At 50.4% G+C, this 25,240-nt stretch overlaps 1 protein-coding gene and 1 long non-coding RNA gene across 2 annotated transcripts; one reads left to right on the top strand and one right to left on the bottom strand.

Moving 5' to 3' along the window:
- Window positions 1-8,895: 8,895 nt before the first annotated feature.
- On the bottom strand, window positions 8,896-15,733 carry LOC104652505 (uncharacterized). Its single transcript, XR_745822.3, has 3 exons — window positions 15,633-15,733; window positions 13,482-15,531; window positions 8,896-11,415 (listed from the first exon to the last, which is right to left on the bottom strand). It is a non-coding gene; the product is annotated as an uncharacterized LOC104652505 (long non-coding RNA).
- A 277-nt stretch (window positions 15,734-16,010) lies between these two features.
- Window positions 16,011-21,962, top strand: HOXA13 (homeobox A13). The gene is made up of 2 exons (XM_003935156.4): window positions 16,011-16,999; window positions 17,717-21,962. Exons 1-2 carry the CDS (start codon window positions 16,087-16,089, stop codon window positions 17,959-17,961), a joined length of 1,158 nt encoding a protein of 385 aa, XP_003935205.2. The 5' UTR covers window positions 16,011-16,086; the 3' UTR covers window positions 17,962-21,962.
- The last annotated feature ends 3,278 nt before the right edge of the window (window positions 21,963-25,240 follow it).

Here is a 25,240-nt window from a genome sequence, read left to right as displayed (position 1 = left end):
ATTAAACCCCACAGTGGTGGTGGGGATTTTCTTGTTGTTGTTAACCTGGGAGCCAGCTACATCTTGTTTATCAGACTTGTTTTAATTCAGCTTGGTCAGGTTCCAAGTGTTGAGGTGGAGATTAAAGGCAACTGAAGAATCCAATTAGCTGCCCAGTCTTCTTTAAGCCAAAAACTTAGGTCACAAACTAGATCAAAGTGAAATTATTTCTCAACAGCTCTGTTCATTAAGGGGAGGGTGGGAGCTCACACTGCTAAGCTGGGCTCATTACTGGGACTGGCATTTTAAATACAGTATCTCCCCCAAATTACATGTTTCAGAGGTCACAGGGAGAAACCCAGATTATCTTACATGAGTCTCTGGCTAATAGAAAACAGAAAGCCAAAGAATGAGCATATGACTTCTAGGAAAAGATTTAAATGAGGCTCCAATTTTCCTAGGCAGGCAAACAAAATCTGGAAACTGGAATTGGCACCGATCACTCCAAGCAGAGAATCCCTTCTCCAGGAGATGTCGAGTTGAGAAATCTAGGTCTTCCAGGTGGCCCTGCTAACCATCTTCTAGAGTCCTTCCAAAACTCTTTCCACCTCTTTCCCTGATTGGGTGCAGCTGCAAGGGAGGCCATCTCAATGCACAGGCAATCCCAGCCCCAGGACCCAAGCAGCCTTTGAAGAAAAACCACTTACCATTTCTGGTCTCTGGGTCCCAGGCAGACTCATTCCTAGTGGCAAGAGACTCCTCATGGGTCTCTCTGTGTTCCTATAGGCTCTTTATAATAAGCTGCAGAACAAAAGAGAAGGAGAATAAAGAAGGCCCTGATCAGATTCACTTTCCATAGGGAGAATCAAATATTGGATTACCATGAGGGCAAGGTTCTATGGGAGCGAGCGAGCGAGCGAGCGAGCGAGAGAGAGAGAGAGAGAGAGAGATTATATTCAAGAGAGCAGTCAGACACATCCCGTCTTCCGTGAGCCCTGATTTTGAACTGAACCTGGAAGTCTACAGAAACAATGGCCTGTCCCTGTCCCCTCTTACTTGAGAAACTCTGCTTAGCCTCTCAGACAACCAGCAACCTCTGGGTTAAAAGATCGCATATTTTAGGTCTTCAAGGCTATAGGCTTGGGGGACAACCGAATGTGATTAAAGTTTATTTTTTCAGGCTTTAAGTTGTAGCTACCTCCGAAGTGTCTGAAATTCTGAACCAAGAGTAAGACTCGTCCTCAAACTTCCCCGTCTCTTTGGTCCATGCAGGTAGGGCATCAGATCAAAGCCACTTGCCCCTGGAGGCCCGACTCTCTGGAAAGGTGGGAGAGAGAAAGGCAGACACGGGGGTAGGAAAGAACCAGGGGCAAAAGAGCCTGAAATCTTGGGTCTGCACCTCCTGCCAGGGTCTTGCTATTCCCAAATGTCTAGCTGCTGCATAACTAACCATCCCCCTCCAAGTCTGGCAGGCCTCAGAAACTTTGTTATGCAGAGGCACTCAAAGCATGGGGTTTACTTGGGGGCTGCAGCCACCCAGGAATCCCACTAGCCTTTTCCTCTCCCATTTCCTTTGCAGCTACACCCTCACAGGGGAGATTGGGAGTGCAGATTTCAGGGAACTACCCCCACCATTGGTGGAGCTGAGGTCCCCAGACCCTAAGCCCCAGTAACTGTAGCCCAAAGGGATTCTCTTTAGATGAGTCATATGGAGCAGGAACAAATCACTAGTGGGTTTTGTTTTTCTTCTCTATGTGAGCGTTTCCCTCCCTGGGGTTTCATCATCCTCCCAGATCCCTCCACACCCGCCTGTTCTCCATGCCCTGGGGCTGGAGCAGCGCTGCCAGGCCCCAGAAAAAGCGCCCTGGATCCCACATATATATATATTTTTAATGTGTCCCACACCAGGCAACGAGCGCCCAGTAGTTTGGTTTTGTTTTGTTTCAAATCAGCGACCTAAAACGAGTTTTAAAATCCCATCTTTTTCTAAAGAGAAAGAAAAAAGAGGCCTGCGTTGCGCTGAGGGCCAGGCAGTGACTCTGGTGGGGAGCCTGCCGGCCTCCCGGCGGGAAGCCCTGGGGCAAGCGCCGGGAGCAGCCTCTCCCCTGCCTCTCGAGGGCCGTCCTTGAGGAGTTTCGTGCCCAGGATCGCGAAACAAGTGGCTCCTCAGACTGTCACCCGGGCTGAGTGCCCTCACCACTCCGCGGCCTTGCTGATTTTGTCCTAAAAGCCTGAGCGAAATGGAAATATGGGGGGTGGGGGCTGCCGTTGGCTTATGAACGCTCCCCTTTGTCCCGCAGGCGGTCGGCCACCAGCCGGCCCTCTGTCCCTGCACTGGTCACTCATTTGGCAGGCGGGGCCGCAGACTGCATAGGAGGTGGCCGAGGTTCGTGTGTCGCGGGTGGGGTTAGGTGCCAGCATGAGGCCTTACAAGGTTCCCGGATAGCCCTGGCGCACGCCTTGGCTATTGCAGAGGCGGGAGGGGGACCCGACTGGGCAAGGACGTGACGGCCCGGGAGTGGAGGCGGGGGTCCACCATCCCAGCTGTTGCCTGGCCCCGCAGCACCCAGGACCCGAAATAGCGAGTTCACCCTGGGTCAGCCTTATAGAGCCAACCCGCACCGCACCCCAGTCAAGGGCTCAGTCGGCACCTTTCGAGAACTGCTCCCGAGCCCAGGGCGTCAGGCGAGTGGTCACATTTCAACCCCGGGCGGCTTCGGAGGAGTCGGGTCTGGGGAACAGGGGAGAGCGACCAGATTGGAAGGAGGATGCCGAAGAGCCTTGGACAGCGGGAGTGCCCGACCCTGCCCAAGAAGAGAACTGCCTGAGGCCGCGAGGGCTCCAGGCCACCAGCCTCAGCTGCTACCCAGTGCCTGACCAAGACGCAGGGCCCAGCCTCCAAGGGCCGCGGGCACCGGGGACCTGGGTGGGCCTCTCCGCTGCGCTCCTCTGAGGGGTGCCCTCTCCCTGGTGCGCCCCTGAACCTGGCATCGAAGCCACCTAATAGGCACTTCGAACAATCCGGGAGAGAAACAGAAAGAACTCAGTTTGCCCGCTTAAAGGCTGAGAGTCCCTCTCAGACGTTTCCTGGCTTCTCATAAAGGTTGCCGGGGCCGTTTACAGTAAGAAGGGAATAATGTTTGCGACTGTACGACATAATTATCTCCAGACTTACCTCTACCCCGCCCCCAGCTAGGGTTTTCACCAGCGAAAGCGGTTAATGCATTTGCACACATTAAACATCTTGAACGCATAATTACAGGCTGCAGACAGGCTGGACAATAAAACATCTCGGCTCGATATTTTTGGAAGCCTTCTGCGGTGCCTGGAATAAATAACAACCGCTATGTCCTCGGCCAACTAACTGCAGCCACCGTTATTTCTGAACACCCCACCCCACCTCGTCGCTGCTTTGGAGAAAACATGGGGGCAGAAGTGCGGGACTTCAGCGGGAGGGTTCGGTCACCTGGAGAGGTCTCCTGGGCCTCCAGTACGTGTGGGATTGGAGGACTGGAATAATGAGAAGAAAATATGTTCCCAGCCCCGAGGGCTATATTCCTCATTAGAGGCATACAAGTAGGGCCCTCTAGGCGGCACACCCTCTGGGCACTGTGTTCTCCCTGACCCTCTTCTTACCTGAAGACTAAAGAATTTGAAGAAGATGCAGACCACATGTTCCCACCTCACAGTCTCTCTGAAAAGAGCATCTCTACACTGAACCAGCTCCTGCCACCTGAGAAATCTTTTGGAAAAGAAAGCTGAGTATTGAAGTGGCAAGACCAGGAGGAAGAAGCTGCTGGTTAGTTTCTGGCTGGTTATTTTCTTCCACGGAGGCGTGGGACTTCAGCTTCCCTTGAGTCTGAGTTGCTTTGTCTGTAAAATGGAGATGATAATAATAATCTCGGGACCAACTTCACAGGTTCTTAGAAGAAAGCACTTAAAATTTTTTTATTGCCATATAACTTACGTATAGCAAAGCATACAAATTTTAAGCCCTCAGTTCACTGAATTTTTATATATGTATACATTTGTGTAACTACTACAAAGATCAAGATAAAGAGTATTAGCAACCCCCAGAAGGCCATGAAGAAGCACTCTGAGAACTAATTTTAGACAGTGATAGTGTTATCTCTAAGACAAGAGATCAACAGCCCTGTCTTAGTATGTGACTTTTGAAGACACTTGATAGTGTCTTCAAGACAAGAAATGATAAACCAAATATACATGTCAAGGGGGCTGTGGGAATCTCTGGTCTAGAGGAGCATATGAGGGCTTTGTCTACAAACTCCTAGGCACTTCGGGCTTGGAGGAAAAGTGAAGATCAGGCTTTAATTCGTTTTGAGACAACAGTGTTCTTTTTGTAAATGGCTGGGGCTTTATGTCCTTGGCTGGCATGTTCATTTACAAGTTAGGGCTAAGCCTGGAGAGAGAGGCCTGAGAACCTCTCCCAGGAGATGGAAATCTGAGTTGATGTCCATAAGGCTTAAAGTCAAACCTTGGGGTAACTTATTTCAGTATTCTCCCCTGAATCCAAGTCTGGTATTCTGTGTGGAGGAAATTCCTCAGAGGGTATTTGGCCATGAGATACATAGGGTACCCAGATTTCTGAAAAATATAACCCCAATAGCTAATACATGCAGTTGGTGCACTTCACAAACAATACGAAAGATTTTACAGAAAAAAAAAAAAAAAATCTACTCAGATCCTCCAAATAACAGCTCTTCCCAGAGGAAGCCACTGTTACTGATAACTTGTCTGTACTCCAGCCCTTTGGTACGATCCCTCTTTTTTGAAAGCACAGTGGTAGCTCTCACTATCCATGCTGCCCTGTTTAGGGGCTTTTCCTAAACACTGCCCATGACAATTCTCCATGACAGATCTACTGGCTCAGAAAGACAGGCTCAAACCCGGTGACTCAGCCCAGATAAAACTGAAGCTAGCCTTGTGCAGCCTGGCACACAGAGGGGCTGCTTGCATCCCGGTTCTAGATCCTGGCCTGCAGTTAATGGGTCTGGCAACCTTAAAAACAATCAGCTAATTTGGCGCATGCCATCATTACCAGCATCCCCTTTCTCCCTCTGGGAGCAGAGCCTTGGGGAGGAGGCAATAAGGCACTGACCATGACTAGACCTTCAACCACTTTCTGGAGCCAGGGGAAATTGAAAGTGCGTCTTGGAATTTTTAACTATTCTGTCTAGTAGCTATAAAAACTGTGCTCAGGTCATTAGCCCACCCTGGGTGTCCACCTCCGATCCCATTTCCTTAGTCCTCTTTGGAGCTCGATGGGGTGGCCCTGGGCTTGGCCCCCACCCAGGACTGACAGAGGCAGGAGGCTATGGCGGCGGCCTAGGGCTTTGCCCCAGACCTTGGACCCCGCAGCGTCTGTCAGGAGACGTCGGAGGAAACGCATTTACCACCTGGACGACCTTGACTGCAGCCGATTAAAGTTTAATCCGAGGTGTGTGCTCAGACTTGCCATGTTATTTAAACACATCAAAGGTCATAAAAAGATTCCAATGGCCTGAGCCGCTCCAACGGGGGCCCACAGGGAGCCAGCATTTGATTCTGGTGGATTTCCAGAGGCAGGATTTAGAGCGCAGGGCGGGAAGGGGAGTTTGGGGCGGGGGGTGGGGGAAGGAAGAAGTCAGCTTTCACAGAGGAACACCAGACTTCAAACAGCGGCCAGGGAAACCGAGTCTCGGCCCGGGGAGCAGAAACCGCGCCCTTCAATTCCGATTAACTGGGAAGACATCTAGTGGGAAGAGGTCGCAACTGCAGCGTGTCCAGCCAACATCCTGTGCCGCCGCCCACAGCGACTGCAACCGCGTGGTTTGGGTAGGGGTGGGAGGCCTCGAAGAGAAGCCTCTCTCTTCCTGGTCTCCCCGTCGGCAATGGAGTGCTTACTCGACTGCCTGCATGATTGCAGGGCTGGGGCGGGGCTCCCACCCAGGGCCGAGGCGCCGTTTCCACCTTGACAAGAAAGATATAGCTTGTCCACCGAACGCACCAGGCCCAGGATCCCTGGATTCCCATCTAACCCTTCCCAGGGCTCCTGATCCTAAGGCAGGCAGATCCCTGGAGTGTACTGAGTGGCTCTGCGGACCAACAGATTGCTGCAGAAACTAAGTGAACACAAAGCCGAGCTTCTCAGGATTCGAAGGTGACATTTTCACCATCTCTGCCGTGGGGCCATCTGGTCAGACCTGATCCTGGCTGCCTTCTCGCATCTAGATTCTAATTTCTGTGGAGGGTTGACCTCTCTCACAGCCCATGGAAATGAGCCCCACATATAGGGAGCTGGCTCTTAACTGAGCTCCTCTGGCCCCACCAGCACTTCTTAAACTTATGACCAAAAGATAGAGAACTCTGTGCAGGCCTCCCCATGTGCCGCAGAGATGTTCATTGCAGCTTCTTTATTGGGTGCCTTCACCTGCTTCAAATGGGTTCCCCCTTGTAGGGAAGTGCCTCCTGGCTGACCACTTTGGCTGAGTCTGAGTTCTCTCCTCTCAGTTTTTTTTTGTTTTTTTGTTTTTTTTGTTTTTTTTTGACAGGGTCTCACTCTTTCACCCAGGTTGGAGCATAGTGGTGCTATCATGGCTCACTGCAGCCTTGACTTGCCGGGATCAAGTGATCCTACCACCTCAGCCTCCCCAGTAGCTGGGACCACAGGCACATGCCATCATACCTGGCTAATTTTTGTGTTTTCTGTAGAGACCAGGTTTCACCATGTTGCCCAGGCTCTCTCAGTCTATTAGTTGTGGCATTAGATCATCCTAGGATGTCAGGAAGAGTGGTACCAGGACATTCCTTTTTGGAATGATATAGAAGGCCAAGAGACCATGCTCCATATTTCAGTATATGAATCCCAGGACACTGTGGAGCCCCCACACTTTCCAGGCCCTCTGTAGGAGGACCCCCACCCTGTCGTGCTCAAGTCCCAGGGACTAGCATTGGCCAGGCCTCTGGAAAGCAGTTCCTCCTTCTTCATTTTACCCATCAAGTCGCCTACCCATACTCCTCCAGGGTTTGCGCCATCTCTGATTCTCAAATGAGAGCTCAAGGGACACTTTCTTTGACTTTCACAGCCCCCTTCACAACCCACCCCCAAAAAAGTGGAAGAACTGGAAATGGGGGAAGAGGCCATTCTAGGCAAATGCCTTGAAGCTCTTCACTGAGACATTAGCCATCTTGTATCACACACAGAAGTGCTTCCCAAAGGGGTATAAGAGCTATGGCTCCTTCTGTGCTCCCCCCAATCACCTAATGTCTGGATGAACCTTATTCCCTCAGGTAGGAAAACTCCCTTATGTTTTATTTAATAAGCTACAGACTATTGAAATGGAAGTGAGTAAGGGCCAGAGGAAAAAGGGCTGCAGCTGGACTAACCAAATTTAACTTCAGAAAAACTGAGACCTGGATTGCGTCACCAGTGACCTGCGATCCAAGGGCCTGGATCAGTCTGAGTCCCATGCTGAGTTCCAGTGGGCTGGTGTGTGTGCTTGGACCAGAGCTGATCTCTTAATCCTGTCAACCTCTCAATCTGAGACAGAGGACACACACACACACACACATACACACACACACACACACACACGATCCAGAAGGCCCCCTCCCAGCTCACCTGGTTAGGACCCCACTGGACCCCTGGCTGGATTCCACACCCCCAGCCAACCCAACTCTGCTCTGTTCCCAGCAGAAATCACAAGGACTTCTATTCCTCTGGGTGACAAACGAGTCTGCTTGCTCTTGGTGACATCAAATTACTTTGCACCAGCCTAGGGTCCCATGACCTGACATAACCTCACATTAGATCCTAGAAATGTAAAGAAATATGGCCTTTTTTAAAGTAGCTGAGAGCAGGTAATTGCTAGCAGGCTTGAGGGGTTGTCTCAAGCTCGGCTCTCAACCTCTGCCTCCGAAGCTGATACCAGCAGAATTCACGTTTGGATTCTCTATAGGCAGAAGGTCAAGCCTGCATTTATCTCAGTGCAGTACTCGGATTCTCAAAGCCCAGATTGTTTTTGTGCAGTTACGGAAATCACAGGGAGGCTTAGAACCTAAACTGCAAGGAAGACTCGCCAGGGGCACCACCCCCGCTACCCCCCAGCCAGGTTTCCTCAAAGAACAGGCTTCAGCGGAGAATGGGCTTCTGCTAAGCTTTAAAAATAGGCCTTCTTTGAGCTTCTATAGCTTAAATTTTTTGTGGAGAATTACAGTTTCATTGCTTCCATTCTTCTCCCTCCCGTCTCTCCCTTCCTTTTGTTTCCCGGCTTGTCTGCAGCTTCTCTCTTCTCCTCTCCCTCTTCCTCTGAATCGTCTGACTTCCGCAGTCCCCACCCTGACCCTGACCTGAGCCCTCAGCCCTGTGGTGAACTCCAAGTTAGGATCAGGAGACATGGGAACCTTGAACCCACTACTGTGCCCGAGGCTTGGCAGCAGTCTCTCTTGGTGATACCCCACACACAGTGGGCAGAGAGCTCATGGCCAGCATTTCCATGGCTTCTGCAGAATACCGTTGGAATCATTCGAAGTTATTATAAAATGTACACACACTTTCTTCTCGTTTAATTTACATACCCCTTCTGAGTTTCATCAAATACCTCTTTTCTAATACCATGAGAATTTATATGCTTAGTGGAAAAACATCCCAGATATTTAATCACTACTCAAAAAAATTAATTAAGGAATCACAAACACTCCAAATACAAAATACTGCCATAGAAAAGATGATAAGTATCCGCTCAGACAAATGGGATTAGAATTATTAAGCAGACGGGTAATGTAAAACTTGTCAAATTCAAGTGTGCTATTTTCTGTTTCTACCTTTTTGCTTTCTGAAATTGCCAAGGCTTTCGGTTAAGTCACTTTCAGAGTTCAATGGGGAGGATCATGCTCATTGTCAATTAGACTACCATATTAAAACAAAAGAAACCACAACACCTTTTTTTCATTCTTTTTTTAAAAAATCCCTTATTGCTAGAGGGATATTTTAAATGCATCGCATTGAATTTCTTCTTGAAAACTGTGGTTGCTCTGATGAGCTATCAATCCAGTGCAAACTTTCCTAGTTTAATCATTAGAAATGTCTTTTGAGTTTCTACCAGGGGAGGAGTTGTGCTGAAATGGAATATAGTCATTTACCCACTAATAAGTGAATATATGTCCATTTAGGACACCCTAAGGACTGAGCCATGTTTTTTGTGTTCCCCAATATTCTGATGCAGCAATAAAAAATTTCTATTAAAGGACGATTCACTCATATAAAAAGATAACATAAATCTTCCCTTTTCATATGTATTTTTTAGAAAGATGAGACAAGATTTTAGGCAAGATGGGTCCACACCCCCAACCCCTTTTTTGTCCAGTTTACTCCTGGGAGAACCCTCAAGTTCTTTCTAGAGTTTCATTGCAATAGCCCCATTTCAAGTTCTTTTGCTCAATCTTGAAATCTGACAGATCCTCAAAATCCTATGGTGGGGGTGAAATGATGCAATGATATCTGGGATTTATTTTAAATACTAGAGAGAGAGAGAGAGAGGAAGTGGGTAATAAAACATTGGAGAAAAAATTATAATAGGGGTTGAAACTAGGATTTGGCTATATGGGGGTTTGTTATGCTTGTGTGTTTGACAAATTCCATAATAAAAAGATATTTTTAAAAAACGTATTGGGCAACAGTAGAAAAACTATCCCTGCCAAAGGGCTACCAGAAACCAAAAAAGTGGTCTGTTTGTTAGCACCTGTAGTTGCCCATTCCTAATTCTTGATTTCCAGAAATAGAAAACTACCTAGCTCCCTTTTCATTTATCTGAAGTCAGCGGCCATCCCTGTTGCTTTCTTTCCGGCAAACTCCCTCTCCTAACCCATAAACTCAATATCTAAACCCAAGGTTGGGGCCGATTAATGGAGCTTCCGTGTTCAGCTCCCCTCGCCAGAATGTAAATACCCATAAAAACTAGTATCAGAAGTTCGTACAGAGCGCTTCATTTCTCTGAGAGCTGGGCCGAACGGAGCTGGAGCCGCGGGACAAAGGAACGGCGGCTGCTCCTTGAACAGTGTCGGGTGCTCCAGACTTGCTCAGCGAGGGTCCCCGGAGCCAGCCGGAGGTTCTGGGGAGGACAGGCTAACCAGGCAACGCCAGTCCAGGACTCACCTTCCACGGGGGACAGGTGTTTTGACAAAGCCACAGGAGAGGGTATGGTGAGGGGTCAGAAAAGTTAGAATGAGTAAGGAGATGCGCCAGCGAAGTATGTCACTAGGCTGGTCAGACAGGGTGAATTCTTTTCGTAGGGCTGGGTATGATGCCTGTATTTCGCCCACATGACACTGCATGTGCTTATTCACTGTGTGTGGATATGCACGTTTGATGAATGGATGTGCAATCACACACATCGTTATGATTACAGCATATAACGTACCCATAAAACTCTGATCACACCTCAGTGTGTACTTGAAGGGGTCCTGAGTTCCCCTGCCTAGCCGCTTCGCCGGTGAATTTCCTTCCCTCTGTCGCGTTGTGCATTAAGAATTCGCAGCTGGGAACAGGGCCGCGGGAGTTCTTCGGTGTCTAGGGCGAGATGGACTCCCGCGGGCCCAGGCCGCCTGGCTGCCTGCGTCGCTTTCTCAGCGAGAAAGCCGAGCCCGGCGGGACCAGGCTTATGGGCAAACCCCCTACTTCCTTCAAACGCTCGACATCTTCAGTATATTTGTTGACTTAAAGAATGCACTGCCCATTGATTGCTGGTTTCCTGTTTTGTTGCGGGCGTGAGCATCAAGCTAGGGTGGGGGTGGGCGTCCGCGGGTAAAATTCCTTTCAGTCAGTGACAGCGTGGGGTACAGAGACCCCCTCGTCCTTTTCACGTCGCAGCCGCGCGGAATTCCCCGGGCCGTCCCGCGCTTGCCCAGCGCCCAGGCTCAGTGACCCGCAGGTCACTCCTTGGGTGGCGCGGGTTCCGCAGTCCAACGAGCCGGTGTGCCCCGCGAGCTGGCCGCGCACAGCGACAAGGCGTTTCCTCCTTCCGGCGGAGCCCTTCTCCAAGCTCGCTCTGCTTCTAACCCTCGCTCCGGTCCTTTCCGCGAAGGCTGTTTCCAGCTCCAGTGAAGAGTGGGCAGTGGCACTGTCGGGGAAGAGAGCTCTGCCACCACCGCCGCCGCTGCCGCGGCCGGCCGCCGGCTTCCGAGTCGCTTAGGCCTCCCTGAGCCGAGTCTTGGAAGCCGGAGTTTGCTCCAGTCCTGGGGAGTCCACCCGCGGCTGGCTGGGGGAATGCTCCTCATGGGAGTCTGGAACCTGGTTGTTCTAAAATGGTGTGTATGGGCTGGGGGTATCCTTGCTCAGGGACTCTCTGAGGGAGACAGGGCAGGGTTGTACAAACTGGAGTCTTCCTTGAGCTCCTGCCGTCTTTTCTGAGGCCCTAGGCACTAGTGGCTTCGTGGTACCTGAAAAGAACAAACAAACAAAAAACCCTATAGGCAGCAGGAGAGCTGCTCCTCCGAAAACCTGCTGTTCTTTAGATCCACCCCGTGAAGGAATCTTAAAGGCAAAGTGGGGGTCCCTGTGGGTCTTCCTTACACTTACACTTTCACCACGCTAGCATTTGGTCACCACAGTGACCATAACCCAAAACTATCCTCACAGCCTTGAGCCTTTTACTGACTTATTATTGTTTCAAATGCACAGAAATCTAGAACAAAAGCTTGAGTCAGTGACTTGATCGGCCGTTTCCCGGCCCACTGGCCAACTTCAGCCCAGGTGTCAGGATTTACCCTTTCCCCTAAGAAAGAGGGCACAGCTTCCCTGATGGGGACACCCAAAATGCCCTCTGTAAGTAGTGCAGTCCGCCGCTTGCTCCGTTCCCAAATGATCTGCTCAAGTTTGGCTTCAGAGGTGCAACACTGTTTGACGGTTTCATCTTGGTTTCATCTTCTCTCTTTCTCTCTCCTCACCCCCTCAACCGGTTTTTCCTCTGGATCTTTCTTCCTTTGCCATTATCTGTGTCCTAGCCCACCTAGCGTGGGAGAGAGAGGGTTAAGATGTTCTGCAAAAGTGGCTTGTAAAGCTGCTTGGATACATTAAAAACACATGAATATCCTGAAATACAAAGTGTCTTTAGAACCAACCAAGGAATGTTTATCCTAATGCTGGATTGATGCAAAGAAATAGTGCCAGGGAGCAGTGCTGACAGCCTCCTCTGAGTTAAAGTGAGAGCAGGTAAATTTCATTTGCTAATGAAAATCAAACTCAATGAAAACCTGGTTTCCCTTTGTCCTTTTCTCCTCCAACCCTGGAAGCCCAGAGCCCCATGGGCCAGGCTGGCATCCAGTCCCCGACCCAGAAAAACTCAGCCACGGTCTCTTCTTTAGTGAGAGGTTTTGGGACAGCCAAGCCCTGCAAGGCACCCTGGCCTACCCCAGGAGGTAAGAAGCCTTGTCAGCCAAGACATTTTGGAGCGCTGAGAAAGGCTCTGGCAACTCCTTAAACAAAGGGCGTACTGCAGAAACCACCCTCCGGTCCTGCCTGTGCTGCCCTCTCAGGGGTCCTGGGAGAAATCTGGGTACACCAGACAGTACCTGGGAAGTGACTGCAGCCTCTCCCACCTCCCCCACCTCTACTCATGCAGCCCTCTGCTTGGCAGTCATGCTCAAGGTGCCACAGCTGCCATCCAATCCTAGTAGGTGCCCTGGCTTCCCCATGAGGAGTCTGAGGATATAAAATTGTCAGGTTGATGGTGCCTCCATGCAATCCTATAGGAATTTCTGAGCTTGAAGAACAAAAAAATCAGAAGGGCAGACAGCTCAGGTCGGGACCCACTACCTTGGCAGGCAAGCAAATCTTGACCTTGCTGTTGGGAAAAAAGGAAAAATGCTAGGAGAGTCTGTGCTTGCTTCCCAGAGCACACTTGTCTTCACTGCCCTCCGATCTTTCTTTTGCCACAGCAAGTCAGTTTGTTGACTGCCTGGCAGGGAAAGAAATCATATTGGGAACCATTAAAAACTGTCTTATCTCCCTCAGCAGAAGACGGGGAAGGAAGATTATTCTTGCTTCAAAGTGAGTAGAAATTCTGAAACTCAGACCCAAAATTATTTCCAGAGCTTGTTCCACTTCTATAAACCACCTCCGCTAATTGGTGGCTACAACTCAATACTAACAGGACATGCAGCCATTTAAAGATAGTGGGGGCATGCCGGGAGGCCATTGACATGCTTAGTAGAAAAATAAAATGTAGATTGAGATCCAAGACAAGAAGGAAACAAGCAGGGTGCCTCCTCTAAGTAATCATGTCTTGAGAGGGTTTTTTGTTTGTTTTCTGTTTTTTGTTTTAATGATAGGGACACATGGGGAACTAAGAAAATGTCCAGACAAATTTGATCACTAAAGGTGCACCATAAATCTCAATAATTCAGGCCCCCAGCTCTTCCTTGGTGAGAGCGCCACATTTAAGTGGCAAAGCTTAATTTAAGATGCAATCCCAAGCCTTCCCCAGCACCATCCCTTCCAGACAAACCTGCTTGTGGCTCCTCAGCGGACAAGATGAAATCTTGTCTCACCACTTTTGGTGAGGAGGGACCCAGTCGTCTGCGGAGCTGAGGCCCTTCCTCTCCACGCAGGGTTCGGAGCTCTGGTAAAGTGGGAGGGGAAGGGAAGATTGTGGAGCTGGCTTTGGTCGCCTTGTGGACCAGCAGCTGCCGCCATGGCCAGAGGTAAACTGGCACAGGCGCCGGCTAGTGGGGGCTCCCCAAGCTGTGTTTTCGTTTTTCCGGGTCTGGCTGGAAAACCAAAGAGGCTCAAAGCCCCGGCTGAGCAGGGCAGAAGCAGAGAAGACTCCGTAAACACCACCCCAAAAACCCCACCAAGGCAGCAAAAAATTCCGGGCAGCCACACAGAGTCAGAGCCGAGAATTTTAAAAAAAGAGAAAATTAAGAGTGAGGGGATGTGGGCAGTGGGCCTTTTGCAGCCGCCTGGGTCTCCACGCTTGCATGGCAGTTCTCATGCTGGCTAGACTGCAACTTTCAACTTGACCTTGGCCTCCAGCCACGTCTGACCCGCATGTAAAACCTCCTTCAAGTCCCCAGGAACTGGGGCCTCGAACCCTACCCTGTGTCTTTGTCACTGTGAGTTTTACAATGCCACTTGGAGGGAGGAAGTGGGGTAAGTGAAAGGGCCAGAAAGTAACAGAAAAATCAAGTCCCTACAGAGGTTAGTTTCTGAGTCTGCAAATGGCCAGTCAGGGAGAAGGTAAACTGGGGGCAAATCAATATTTACCCAGAACTGCTAAAAAGTCAAGAAGGAAAGGGCACACTGAGGTTGGGGGGGTTGGCTGGTGGGGGGGTCACAGAAGGTTTTATTGGGCGACACTTACATTGGTCAGGACAAACCCAGGATCAGGACAGATAAAAGCCCAAGCTCAACAAGCTCAATCACATTGGTCTGGACCCTGCAGGAAGCCCAGGGGCCTTAGAGAGCAGATGGTGGGGTGGGGAGGAGGATGGTATGCCTGCTGCTCTGAGTTTAGGGCTGAGTCTGCAAGCTAGGAGCAGAGGACAGGTCTAAGCCTGGCTTCTCACCCGGCTGCCCGGGGTGGAAAAGAATCCAGCACTCTCCCCAGCTTTATTCCGGTAATGTGCCCACTTTCACTTTGAAGCTTGTTCCCCTTCTAAGCATCTGACTAGCGCACAGTAGTGAATCAGGAAGTTGAAGTATGTGCCCCTAAAGCAGCAGGACCCCCAGAACCCCTCACCAAAACATGGCAGCTGCAAGAGGGGTCGCTGCTTGGTTCTTCCAGCACCAACACCCTACCATGCTCCTAGGAGAAGGTTGCATTTCCCAGGCACAGAGGAAAGGCTTCTTGGGCAAACAAGGACTAGGCACCCACTGCAGGCTGGAGATCCTACTTGAGGGGAAGGCAGAAAGTGGCTCCAAAGAGCCCCTTTTTCTTGTCCCAAAATAGAATAAAATAGTGGGTTCCCAGGTGCCTGCAGAGTCAAGTCCGGTCCACAAGGAAGCTGGAGGCGTTAGGGCCCAGAAGAGGGGAGCCTTGAGTCCCAGCCAGAAGCACAGCTGGGGCTTGTTCCTCTTAAGCCCCTTCCAGAACAAGCTAGCCAGACTGGCGAGGCACAAGCAAGGACGAATGGTGCCCACGGATCACTCACTCTGTCTCAAAGTCTCTGGAGGAGGAAACGTTGTTACCGGCTCCGAGCAAGGGACAGGCTGTATACTTAAGTGTGTGAATGTGATTGAGTATGTCAGTGTACACTGTGTGTGTGCGTGTGTGTGTGTGTGTGTGTGTGTGATGAGTGGTTCTGAGCCTACGAATCTAAATGCAAACATGTGAAACTGCTTACTAAGAGTGTGGACAGGGAAGGGATGGGAGCTCCTAAATGCAGTTCAAGCCTCCAGTGGAATGTCCGGGGACCCATGAGCCAGGCATATCCTCTGAAATCGACAAGCAGCAAACACCCTGCCACTGTTTTCCTGGAAAGAGCAAAATCGGGACTCCATCGAAGCCGAAAGTGTAGAGTCCATCCTAGGGTCTCACTGCAGAAATACGCCGGCTCCTGGAAAGAAAACAGCCTCAGAGCCCCCAAGAAACACCCGTTCTGAGCTAGGCTGGTCCCGTCCTCCCTACTCTCCCATCCCTGACCGCCGACAGTATTACCTGACCTGTCCCCAACGCTCCAGGTCGCAACCCAACCGCGCGCCCACTTCCCCTCCCCGCCTGGTTGCGCGGGTCTGGGCCCCACCGGGATAAAGGAAGGGAAGAGGGGCGGAGATGGGGCTGCCCTTCTCTCCCTGCCCCACCCTCCCGTTCCCCCGCCTTTCCCCGGGGTGAATGGTGCGCGACCGCGAGGCTGGCGCTGGCGCTGGGGATGGCGCGGGCCGCGGCGGGGACGGCGAGTGCACCGCGCAGAGCTGGAGTAGGAGCCGCCCGCTTTGCATACGCCTGGGCGGAGCGGGGGGGTGGGCCGGGCCAATGAGCGGCCGCCTGGCGCGACCCCGCGGGGCGCGATCCGCCCCCCTCGCTCGGGCCCCGGCCCCGCGCCGCGCGTTCTTCACTTCTTGGGGGCTTTTTAAAACAGCGCCACTGGGGTCTTCTCCATGCGGCTCGGGCTATGACAGCCTCCGTGCTCCTCCACCCCCGCTGGATCGAGCCCACCGTCATGTTTCTCTACGACAACGGCGGCGGCCTGGTGGCCGACGAGCTCAACAAGAACATGGAAGGGGCGGCGGCTGCAGCAGCAGCCGCGGCAGCCGCTGCAGCGGCTGGGGCCGGGGGCGGGGGCTTCCCCCACCCGGCGGCCGCGGCAGCAGGGGGCAACTTCTCGATGGCGGCGGCGGCCGCGGCGGCGGCGGCGGCCGCGGCCAACCAATGCCGCAACCTGATGGCGCACCCAGCGCCCTTGGCGCCAGGAGCCGCGTCCGCCTACAGCAGCGCACCCGGGGAGGCGCCCCCGTCGGCCGCCGCCGCTGCTGCCGCCGCCGCCGCCGCTGCCGCCGCCGCCGCGTCGTCCTCGGGAGGGCCTGGCCCGGCGGGCCCGGCAGGCGCAGAGGCCGCTAAGCAATGCAGCCCCTGCTCAGCAGCGGCGCAGAGCTCGTCGGGGCCCGCGGCGCTGCCCTATGGCTATTTCGGCAGCGGCTACTACCCGTGCGCCCGCATGGGCCCGCACCCCAACGCTATCAAGTCGTGCGCTCAGCCCGCCTCGGCCGCCGCCGCCGCCTTCGCGGACAAGTACATGGATACCGCCGGCCCAGCGGCCGAGGAGTTCAGCTCCCGCGCTAAGGAGTTCGCCTTCTATCACCAGGGCTACGCAGCCGGGCCTTACCACCATCATCAGCCCATGCCTGGCTACCTGGATATGCCGGTGGTGCCGGGTCTCGGGGGCCCCGGCGAGTCGCGCCACGAGCCCCTGGGTCTTCCCATGGAAAGCTACCAGCCCTGGGCGCTGCCCAACGGCTGGAACGGCCAAATGTACTGCCCCAAAGAGCAGGCGCAGCCTCCCCACCTCTGGAAGTCCACTCTGCCCGGTAAATGGCGCCCTATTCCCAGCTCTGGTCTTCCGCCTCTGCTCCAGCTTCTCCGCTCGCACCCGGGCGATGCCGGGTGCCCTTCTGTTCTCTTCTTGGTCTGCCCTAGAGACTCTGCACCCCTGGGAGTCCGAGCATGATTGGCTGGGGCTGCCTGCGCTGCCTTGAGTTGAGCTGGCCCCTGGCCCTCCCTGGGTGAGGGGTGGCTGGGAAAGAACTTGTGGGGACCCAGGCTAGCTTCCCTCTCCTTCTGCGCCCCGCCCTCCCCAGCCCCTGACACCAATTTAAAGATGAAAAATTGACCAGAAAACAGCTCCCCAAATTGCCCCTCTCTATTCTCTCCAAAATGGCTTCAGTGTAGAAGCTTCGAGTATTGGGACGGGCACCCAGGAAGGAAACAGGCACAGAGGTGCTGTACCTTAAGCCTGGCGCTAAGATGTGGGCCGCTGGACCAAGCTCTCTCTCGAGACTGCCTACGCGCTGCTTCCGCAGGATGGCCGGGTTGGGGAAGTCACTGGAGCCCTGGGCGATTTCATTTTAGTTCAGAACGAACCACCTTTCCCACTGACCCTCTAGGCTTTGGCAGAAGGCCGGATTGTACAGCGCGTGGCAAAGAGCAGCCGGGTGCTGCAAGGCGGGTGGCTCAGTTCGAGCTGTCGCCGATGGCCTGGCTGAGGTCTGATCCCTGTGTAACTTGCTTTCTCTCTTATCTTCTAGACGTGGTCTCCCATCCCTCGGATGCCAGCTCCTATAGGAGAGGGAGAAAGAAGCGCGTGCCTTACACCAAGGTGCAGTTAAAAGAACTTGAACGGGAATATGCCACGAACAAATTCATTACTAAGGACAAACGGAGGCGGATATCAGCCACGACGAACCTCTCTGAGCGGCAGGTCACAATTTGGTTCCAGAACAGGAGGGTTAAAGAGAAAAAAGTCATCAACAAACTGAAGACCACTAGTTAATGGATTAAAAATGGAGCAAGAAGGCAACTTGAAGAAACGCTTCAGAACTCGTTGCTTTGCCCAGATAATAATGATGTTTAATAATAATTGAAGAATGGGAAAGAACAAGAGACAGACACTGGCATTTTGCTCTCCTGAAGGAGATCTCTTTCTCTTTAATGGAATCTACAACTGTTTTAAAACGTTAAGAAAGGTAAAGCCTGCCGGTTCTTCCGCCAACCCCACCAACCCAGCCCGTTAAATGTCAAACGTCAAACCCCAAAATACGCAATTTCAGATAAGTTACGCAGTGACTGAAATCTTGTAAGTATTTATGTGATTGTTATATTTTAGGGCACTGCGTTAGATGGTAATAATCTGGAAGCTGTTTACAAAATCAAGAGGCCATTGTAAACATCTGCTTGTCCGTCTTAGGTCGCAATTCCCTTTGCATGTTAAGTGTCTGCTCAGGTAAATCTTAGTGAAGTTCCTACCGTTGTTGTATGTTCTGCAAAACATTTTATGTATAGATTTAGAGGGAAAATGAGAAGGTACTAAAATGATGGTTTTGGACTATTTGCTATGAAGGGAGAAAGGGAGAGAAAGCTCTTCTGAGGATCATTTGTCTTGGTAGCGCAGTAAAACCAACGAGCTGAACCTTTCAGGCTACGAACCCGGGTTGCTAATATCCTTTTAAGAATAATTTTTCATTGCTTATAACAAGTATATTTTCTGGTATTTGGATTATATTTACTGCCCCAATATCAGTTATTTTCCAAAGGATTTGGTATCTTTTTAAAAATGTTTAAATCATCAGATGATCTGCAGAATTCACTTGATGTGAAATCTTCAGGGAGTTTTCATCCCAACATGATGAACTTTGGTTTGAACACAATTCCTTTTTTCATTTAAATTGGCATTTCTCAATATTTGCTAAACATTAGCGGGAGAAGTCATTTTCCTTTTTAAGAAAACTCAGAATGAAAATTAATTTCCCTGAAACATTTAGGTGTCTACATTCTATATTTTGAACTATTAAGAGAGTAGTATTTTTTCTTGTTTATTGAGTTATCAGACTGCATTAAAAAGATTAGTAATTCATCTTCACAGCACATTTTTAATCAAGCAGTTATTTCAACCAGCACATTCGTTTTGTTCATATTCACTATAGAATGATATCTTGTAAATAAAGACATTCAGCACACTGTGAAAATGTATTTCTGCACCTGCTTATTAAATGTTTCTACTAAAAAAGAAAAAAAAAGTAGACCTGTAGATAGTGATATAGTGGTATTACTTCTGTTAATAAAATAGTCACTGCCAATAAAATCTGAAGAAAATACTCTTTACTTTTCTATGCTAAATGTGCACTGCACAGAAAGAAAAGGAGCAGGTTTGTCTTACATAAACCAAGGACCATTATTATTATTCAGTGCTTTTTTTGCTACTAAATTTTTAAGAAGAGGGAGAAACCCCTCATAACTAAAATCCTTAAAAACGATAAGTGCTTCAAGGAGATTAAAGTGTCAGGTATTCTGAAAGGGAGAAAAAGGAAAGGAGGAAGAGAGAGTATGAATTCCCAGGCTCCCTGTGGAAAATGAAAACCAGTTGTTTTGTTATCAGCAATTCCTAGGCTGTCGTATTTTAAAAGCTGCTGTTGGGTCCGCATGTGTCTGAGAGGGCAGGTTTTGATATTTGTTGAAATGACAGGACTACGAAAGGCCTTAAACCTTGACCTTGACGAAAAAAGACAATTTGTGACCTTGACTTTTGACAGCTCATGAATTGGCCTCAGCTGGATTAGTAGATCAAGGGCGCCACCTCGCGTTGACAAGCCTCCTTGTAATTCTTCAACCAAGGGAATCAAGAGCTTTTATCTCCTTGACTTTAGAGATTCAGTACTCAATTACTTGACTCCAGATGGAGCAAATTTGAATATATGTAAATTATACATGTCCCTGTATATATGTAAATATATATCATATATGTGTACACATGTATACATTTGCATATTAGTGCTTGCGTGTGCTTGTATATATATTTGTAGAATCTGTACAGATACCGTATCATTAATTGCTGATGACCCAACATATTGTAATTTAAGGTGATTTCTAGAGTTGAGGTACAAAATGTACTTTACAAGATGAAGCCTTGCTCCTTTTCTCTAATGGCCAAGTTTGATTTATCTTCACAGTGGCTTGCTCTGCATCAGATTTCTGTAGATCTGCTTTAAAGCTGTACATTTTTGTTACAGTCTAAGAGGTGTTCTTAAATCACCATTCTTTCCTGGTCCTCACCCTCCAAGGTGGTCTCCAACTCTAATTAGAGCGTCTGGGGAGTCTTTAGAGCAAATTAAGATTCAGATGCCTTGCTAACTCTAGAGTTACATTTCAGAAATTCAAAGAAACCCACCTCTTGAGGGGTCAGTAAAGAGGACTTAATATCTCATATCTACAAAATGACCACAGGATTGGATACAGAACGTGAGTTATCCTGGATAACTCAGAGCTGAGTACTGCTCCAGGGTGGTGTGCAATCTTATACTGATGCTTGTGAATCTGCCATTTGATTTGTGGGAGAAATAAATATGTTTAATATTAGCAACTTACATCAAAACTATAATAACAATATTATTATATCTACTGTTGACCTCTAACAACAATCAGGTGCTGTTTTCAGAGTCATAAAGAATACATATGTATGTTTATATATTTAATACACACATAGGATAATGTGTTTCTGTCAAATCCATGCTATGCGCATATGTATTAAAACACTGGTGAGTCAGTAGCCATGGGATGCAGAATTGTGAGATCCAAGTTAATTTTATCTCTATATTAGAGGAAAGTAATAGCAAATGGAAGAACCAGATTCATCATTTTATGGAAAATAATATTGATTGGTTACAAAACTGGCTGCCGGAAACCTCTCCAACCTCTCCTGAGGACTCACAGCTTCTTTATAGATGAGAATTATGGAAAGAGTCTCTAAAGCTGTCTCAAAAACAGGCTGGTTTTGAAACACACATATTGAAAGGTCTTGAGAAATTCAGTTATATTTTGCTGCCCTGAGGATTTTCACTCCACTTGTGGAAACAAAGGAAAATGTTGAAAATGTTGCTTCAGACCCACCTCTCCACCTCTTGTTCCAAACAGTACTCCATTTCCAAATGAGCTGCCATCAAGCCAAAATACCAACTTTCTCCCAAAATGTTTAAAGTGGTGGAAAATCCCCTCAAAGCTGGATCAAACTGTGTGTTTAAGAACAGCTCCAAAGGGGACTCTTCTGTTGATGGGGGATATTTTTCTTTAGATGTAAGAAATATTCTGAGCCTCGAGCCTAGGAAGGAGGCCAACAGCAGCTCTGCAGCCGGAATACCGCCCCTTTCGAAAGCCATCATCACTACAGGAACCCTGGGTAAAGTAGTAGCCTTCTTTTTTTCTCTCTCTAGTTTTTGAAACTGTAATGACAAAATATTTCCGGGTTTTTGTGGGTTTTCCCCCCCAGTTCTAAAATGGTAATTGATAGTGTCGATCTTACCCTAAGTCCTCCTATTTAAAATTTCTGTGGATCTACCAGATAACCTGAGGTGAGCATGGATTATTTATGATGGCCCCTTTAATGCCCAAATAGCAATCAGTCTAAAACCTTTCAAGAAAAAAAAAAAAAAAGAAAGAAAGAAAGAAATCCAGGGGGAGACAAGCCACCTCTTGAAAATCAGGAATAATAGTGTCAGCCACTGATCTATGGATAATGTTGTTGAAAACCTGATTAAAGTTTTTTTTTTTTTTTTTCTAAAAAGAAAACTCTTCCTGAATAAAAAATAATAAATATGGGACTTTAAAAAAACCCTACCTTTTTCTATCTGCTCTCAGTACTGTCTTATTTATTTAGTTATTTTAAATGGATGATTGTTAAATGTCACTGTGCATTTTACTACTATTTGTGACTGATGCAGAGCTGAAGCCACCCGTTCAAATTGTGGATTTAAAAAAAAATTAACAGAAAAAGAAAGAAAAAAAAACCTAGTTGAAATCTTTTCTTAAAAATTCATTAGGCAGCGAAATTCAGCTGCAGATGAAACATTTGTGTGCGGAGAGTTGACACAGATTTCACTTTGTAATAGATGTGAGTGCGTATTGCACTCTGCTGCATGTGTTTGGAGGGCTTGGGGAAGATGCGGTGTCTTGCGTCTTCTGCGAATTCCCAAGTTCAGGAGCAGAGAAGGAGGTTGCCCGGGACTGCTAATCCCCAGACCCAGTGGGTTCAGAGGCGCCCTCCTGGATTTGCGGACCTCTCCCGAGGAGATGCTAGGAGCTTGCTGATTTATGCGCATTCCTTTAAACTTGATCAAATGCGTGTCAGCGGACCAGGACCTGGAGAATCAGAGAAATGTGTAGCGAGTTGCTCACGTCCCATTTCTCATAAGCAAAGATGTAGTGTTATCCAAAAGGCAGAGGAAGATTTATGCCTAGGTTTTTGGACAGGCACCATAATTAAGTTTTCATCTTCTAGGCCGCCGGGTAAATAACAGCTGGCCTCATTCTTTAGGAAAATGCCCACTCAATCCTTGCACATCTACGTATCTCTGATTGAATGCCTGAGAGGTGCTTGCTATTTTCAATTTTATTTTAAAGGGAAGAAAAAAAGACATTGGCGCAGAAAAATTCCTCCGAAAAAGCAGCCAAGGCCTTGCCACAGTTGATTTCATTTCTGCCCGGCTCTCGTGGCACGGAAGAGCCGGATCCACCGGGCACAAGTAATTACAACGGGTCTCAGAGATTTCCAAACCTCTGCAGGAGGTTGTGCGGAGACATAGGGACTCCCTCAGGTACTGGGGTGTAAACTCCGAGAGCCACCCGATGTTGCACCCCTCGGGAACACAGGCGCGGCCCCAAACCCTCCACGCTTCTACAAGAACCCCCTACTCAAAATGGAGGCTTAGGCCCGTGGAGAGCCAGCCTCCCTTGGACTGCACGCGGGCTGGTCCCGGCTGCGGCAGGACGGTGGGCGGAGGTCCCGGCGCGGAACCGCGAGGGCCGGGACTGTGCGGGTGAGTGGCCCCGCAGCTGAAGGCTGACGTCACCGCAGGCCGCGTGGGCCTTCGCGGGGCTCCCGGGCACGGCTGGATCAGGACAAGCCGATTCCAAGGAATGTTTGTTGCGGGTGCCCCCTTCCCTTCCCCGCCCCGCCCTCCCCAAGAGAATAATCGGGTATTTAATCTCTCCGGGTCTTAATTCTTGGCAGCGTAGAAGGTGGTTTGCAACGGGAAATAAAACTTGACAGGAGCATTTTCTCTAAAAGGGGTTTTGAGACGAGCTGAAAAGAAACCGTGTTTTTCTCTACCAAATACTTCCGCTTTGTGAGCCCGGAGCCGAGGGGTGGGAGCGACCCGAGGGCGCGGAGAACGAGCCGGGCACGCGGGGCCACGCTGTGCACCCAGCAGCGGCCGCAGAGTCCACCCGGGCGGGAGGCAGCTTCGGGCCCCGCTGCGCCCCGCGCCTCTGCCAAGCTCAGCTCCGCTGGGGTGTAGGCCCCGGCGCCGCCCGCAGCCGGAGGTCGGGACCCGGTGTACGGGACCTTGGCACCCTGAGTAGTACCCGGCAGGTCCCGGTTGGCACCCTGAGTAGTACCAGTACCCAGGCGCTGGCTGAGGGCGGCTGGGGTTAGGCGAGAGAAGAGGGCCCTGAAAAGGGCCTCCAGGAGCCTGGCGTTAGCTCTCAGCCTCTGGCCTGGGGAGTAGGCGACAGCAGCTCGCCAGAAGGGTGGTGAGAGCAGGGCTAGGGGCTTTGTTTCCCGCCGCAGGTCTGCGGACACTGCACAAAATGGAGGGGGAAAGAGGGTGAGCGCGCAGCAGGCGTGGGTCGAGCGGGCTGCTATTGGGTGGAAGAGGCTGGAGAGAGAGAGCGCAGCGTCCCCCTCCCCGCGGCTCAGCGAGCGCCCTCCTCTAGCGCTGTAAAGGTCAAGTCTTCAGAGCCACGGCCGCTTCCATGGTCAGGGCCGGTCACCGCCGCGGCCTCAAGAAGGCACAGGACGCACAATTGGCTGGGCCGTCGTTCCAGCGGCAAGCGGGTTCTGGTAGCCTGGGCTCGTGCACTGGAGGCACAGGTTCTTTCTGGAATTGCAACTCTCCTATCCCCAGCCCTGTTGGAAAGGAGTCCCCGCAGCCACGGGTGGCCCAGGCTGTGTCCCTGTCCCCGAAGAGCGGGGTTTGCCCCAGTCCGGCAGACTTCGGAGCCCGCTAAGGCCTAGCGAGGGCGAGAGGGAGTGCCTGCAAGCCCAGGGGAGAGGCCATGGCTGGATCGGAGTTCTGGGTCCTGGTAGGAACATGGGGCCCAGCGGGGCTGGCCTGGCGAGGAAGAGGATAGGGGAGCTAAGACCCTGCTAGAAAGCCTCTCCTGGAGTCCCTGAGTCCAGGCCCTCCGTCAGTGTGTGGCAGGCCTTTGGTTCGACCCTTGATGCTCTTCTTCCCGCCTAAAATCTGCACTGAGATGTGAGGCACACTCTTTGAAGGTAAAAGCCCCTGACCCCCAGTCCCCAAGGATCCCTCATTGGGCTCTGCAAGGGAGAGAGCCCCTAACCCCCTCCCCATAGCCTACCTGCAGCAGGTTAGAGCATCAGGCCGTGCGGTAAACAGCTTAAGCCTAATCAGCCGCTGAGCCTATCTCTCCAGGTGAACCAAAGAGAACCTGCAAAGGATTTCTTTTCATGGAAGCCAAAAATCTTTGTTGTACCTCTAGGGTTGCATGGATGGTCTGGGCTATGGGGGCATATATAGCAGAAACAGTTTTCTGTGAATGGGTGCCATTGCAGAACTGCCTGGCAAGATGAGCAGGGGAAGAGGGCTGGATGGGGTGGTGGCTCTTCTCAAGCCTGGAATTGAGCCACCACAGGCGCTGAGTGGAAATAGGAAGCAGTTGGAGCTTGGTGGCCTGGGGGCTTCCTGTGAGCTACAGCTGTGGGGACCCAGACCCTAGAACCAGAGCCAAACTTCGGGTTTGTCTTCTTTATCGCAGACACTTTGCTGGGAAAACCCGTCTGGGCCGAAGCTGCAGGCGGAATGGAAGGGAGACGAGAACTAGGCCTTCACCCCTCAAAGCCTCCCCTACCCCATTTGTTTCCAGTCTAGGAAAAAAAAAGTCTAACCAGTTGACAACAATAAAAATAAAAATAGTTACTAAAGGAAGTAATCTTCTCTTCTCCCTTCAGTTTGAGATTCACTAAAGTAAATGATAACCAGATTGCTTGGGTACTTGAGACCCTCAGCTGAGCCCTGTGCCCCACTCTACAGTGGCCAAGG

This window comes from Saimiri boliviensis, chromosome 10, assembly GCF_048565385.1.
Source record: "Saimiri boliviensis isolate mSaiBol1 chromosome 10, mSaiBol1.pri, whole genome shotgun sequence".
Taxonomy (NCBI): Eukaryota; Metazoa; Chordata; class Mammalia; order Primates; family Cebidae; genus Saimiri; species Saimiri boliviensis.
This window is presented reverse-complemented; position numbering and strand designations above follow the sequence as displayed.

What these genes read in the sequence shown, in the direction of transcription:
- HOXA13 (XM_003935156.4), top strand. Translation starts at nt 16,087, where the DNA reads ATGACAGCCTCCGTGCTCCTCCACCCCCGCTGGATCGAGCCCACCGTC. An exon ending in CTGGAAGTCCACTCTGCCCG is followed by an intron (nt 17,000 to 17,716) that starts GTAAATGGCGCC and finishes CTTATCTTCTAG; the next exon opens with ACGTGGTCTCCCATCCCTCG.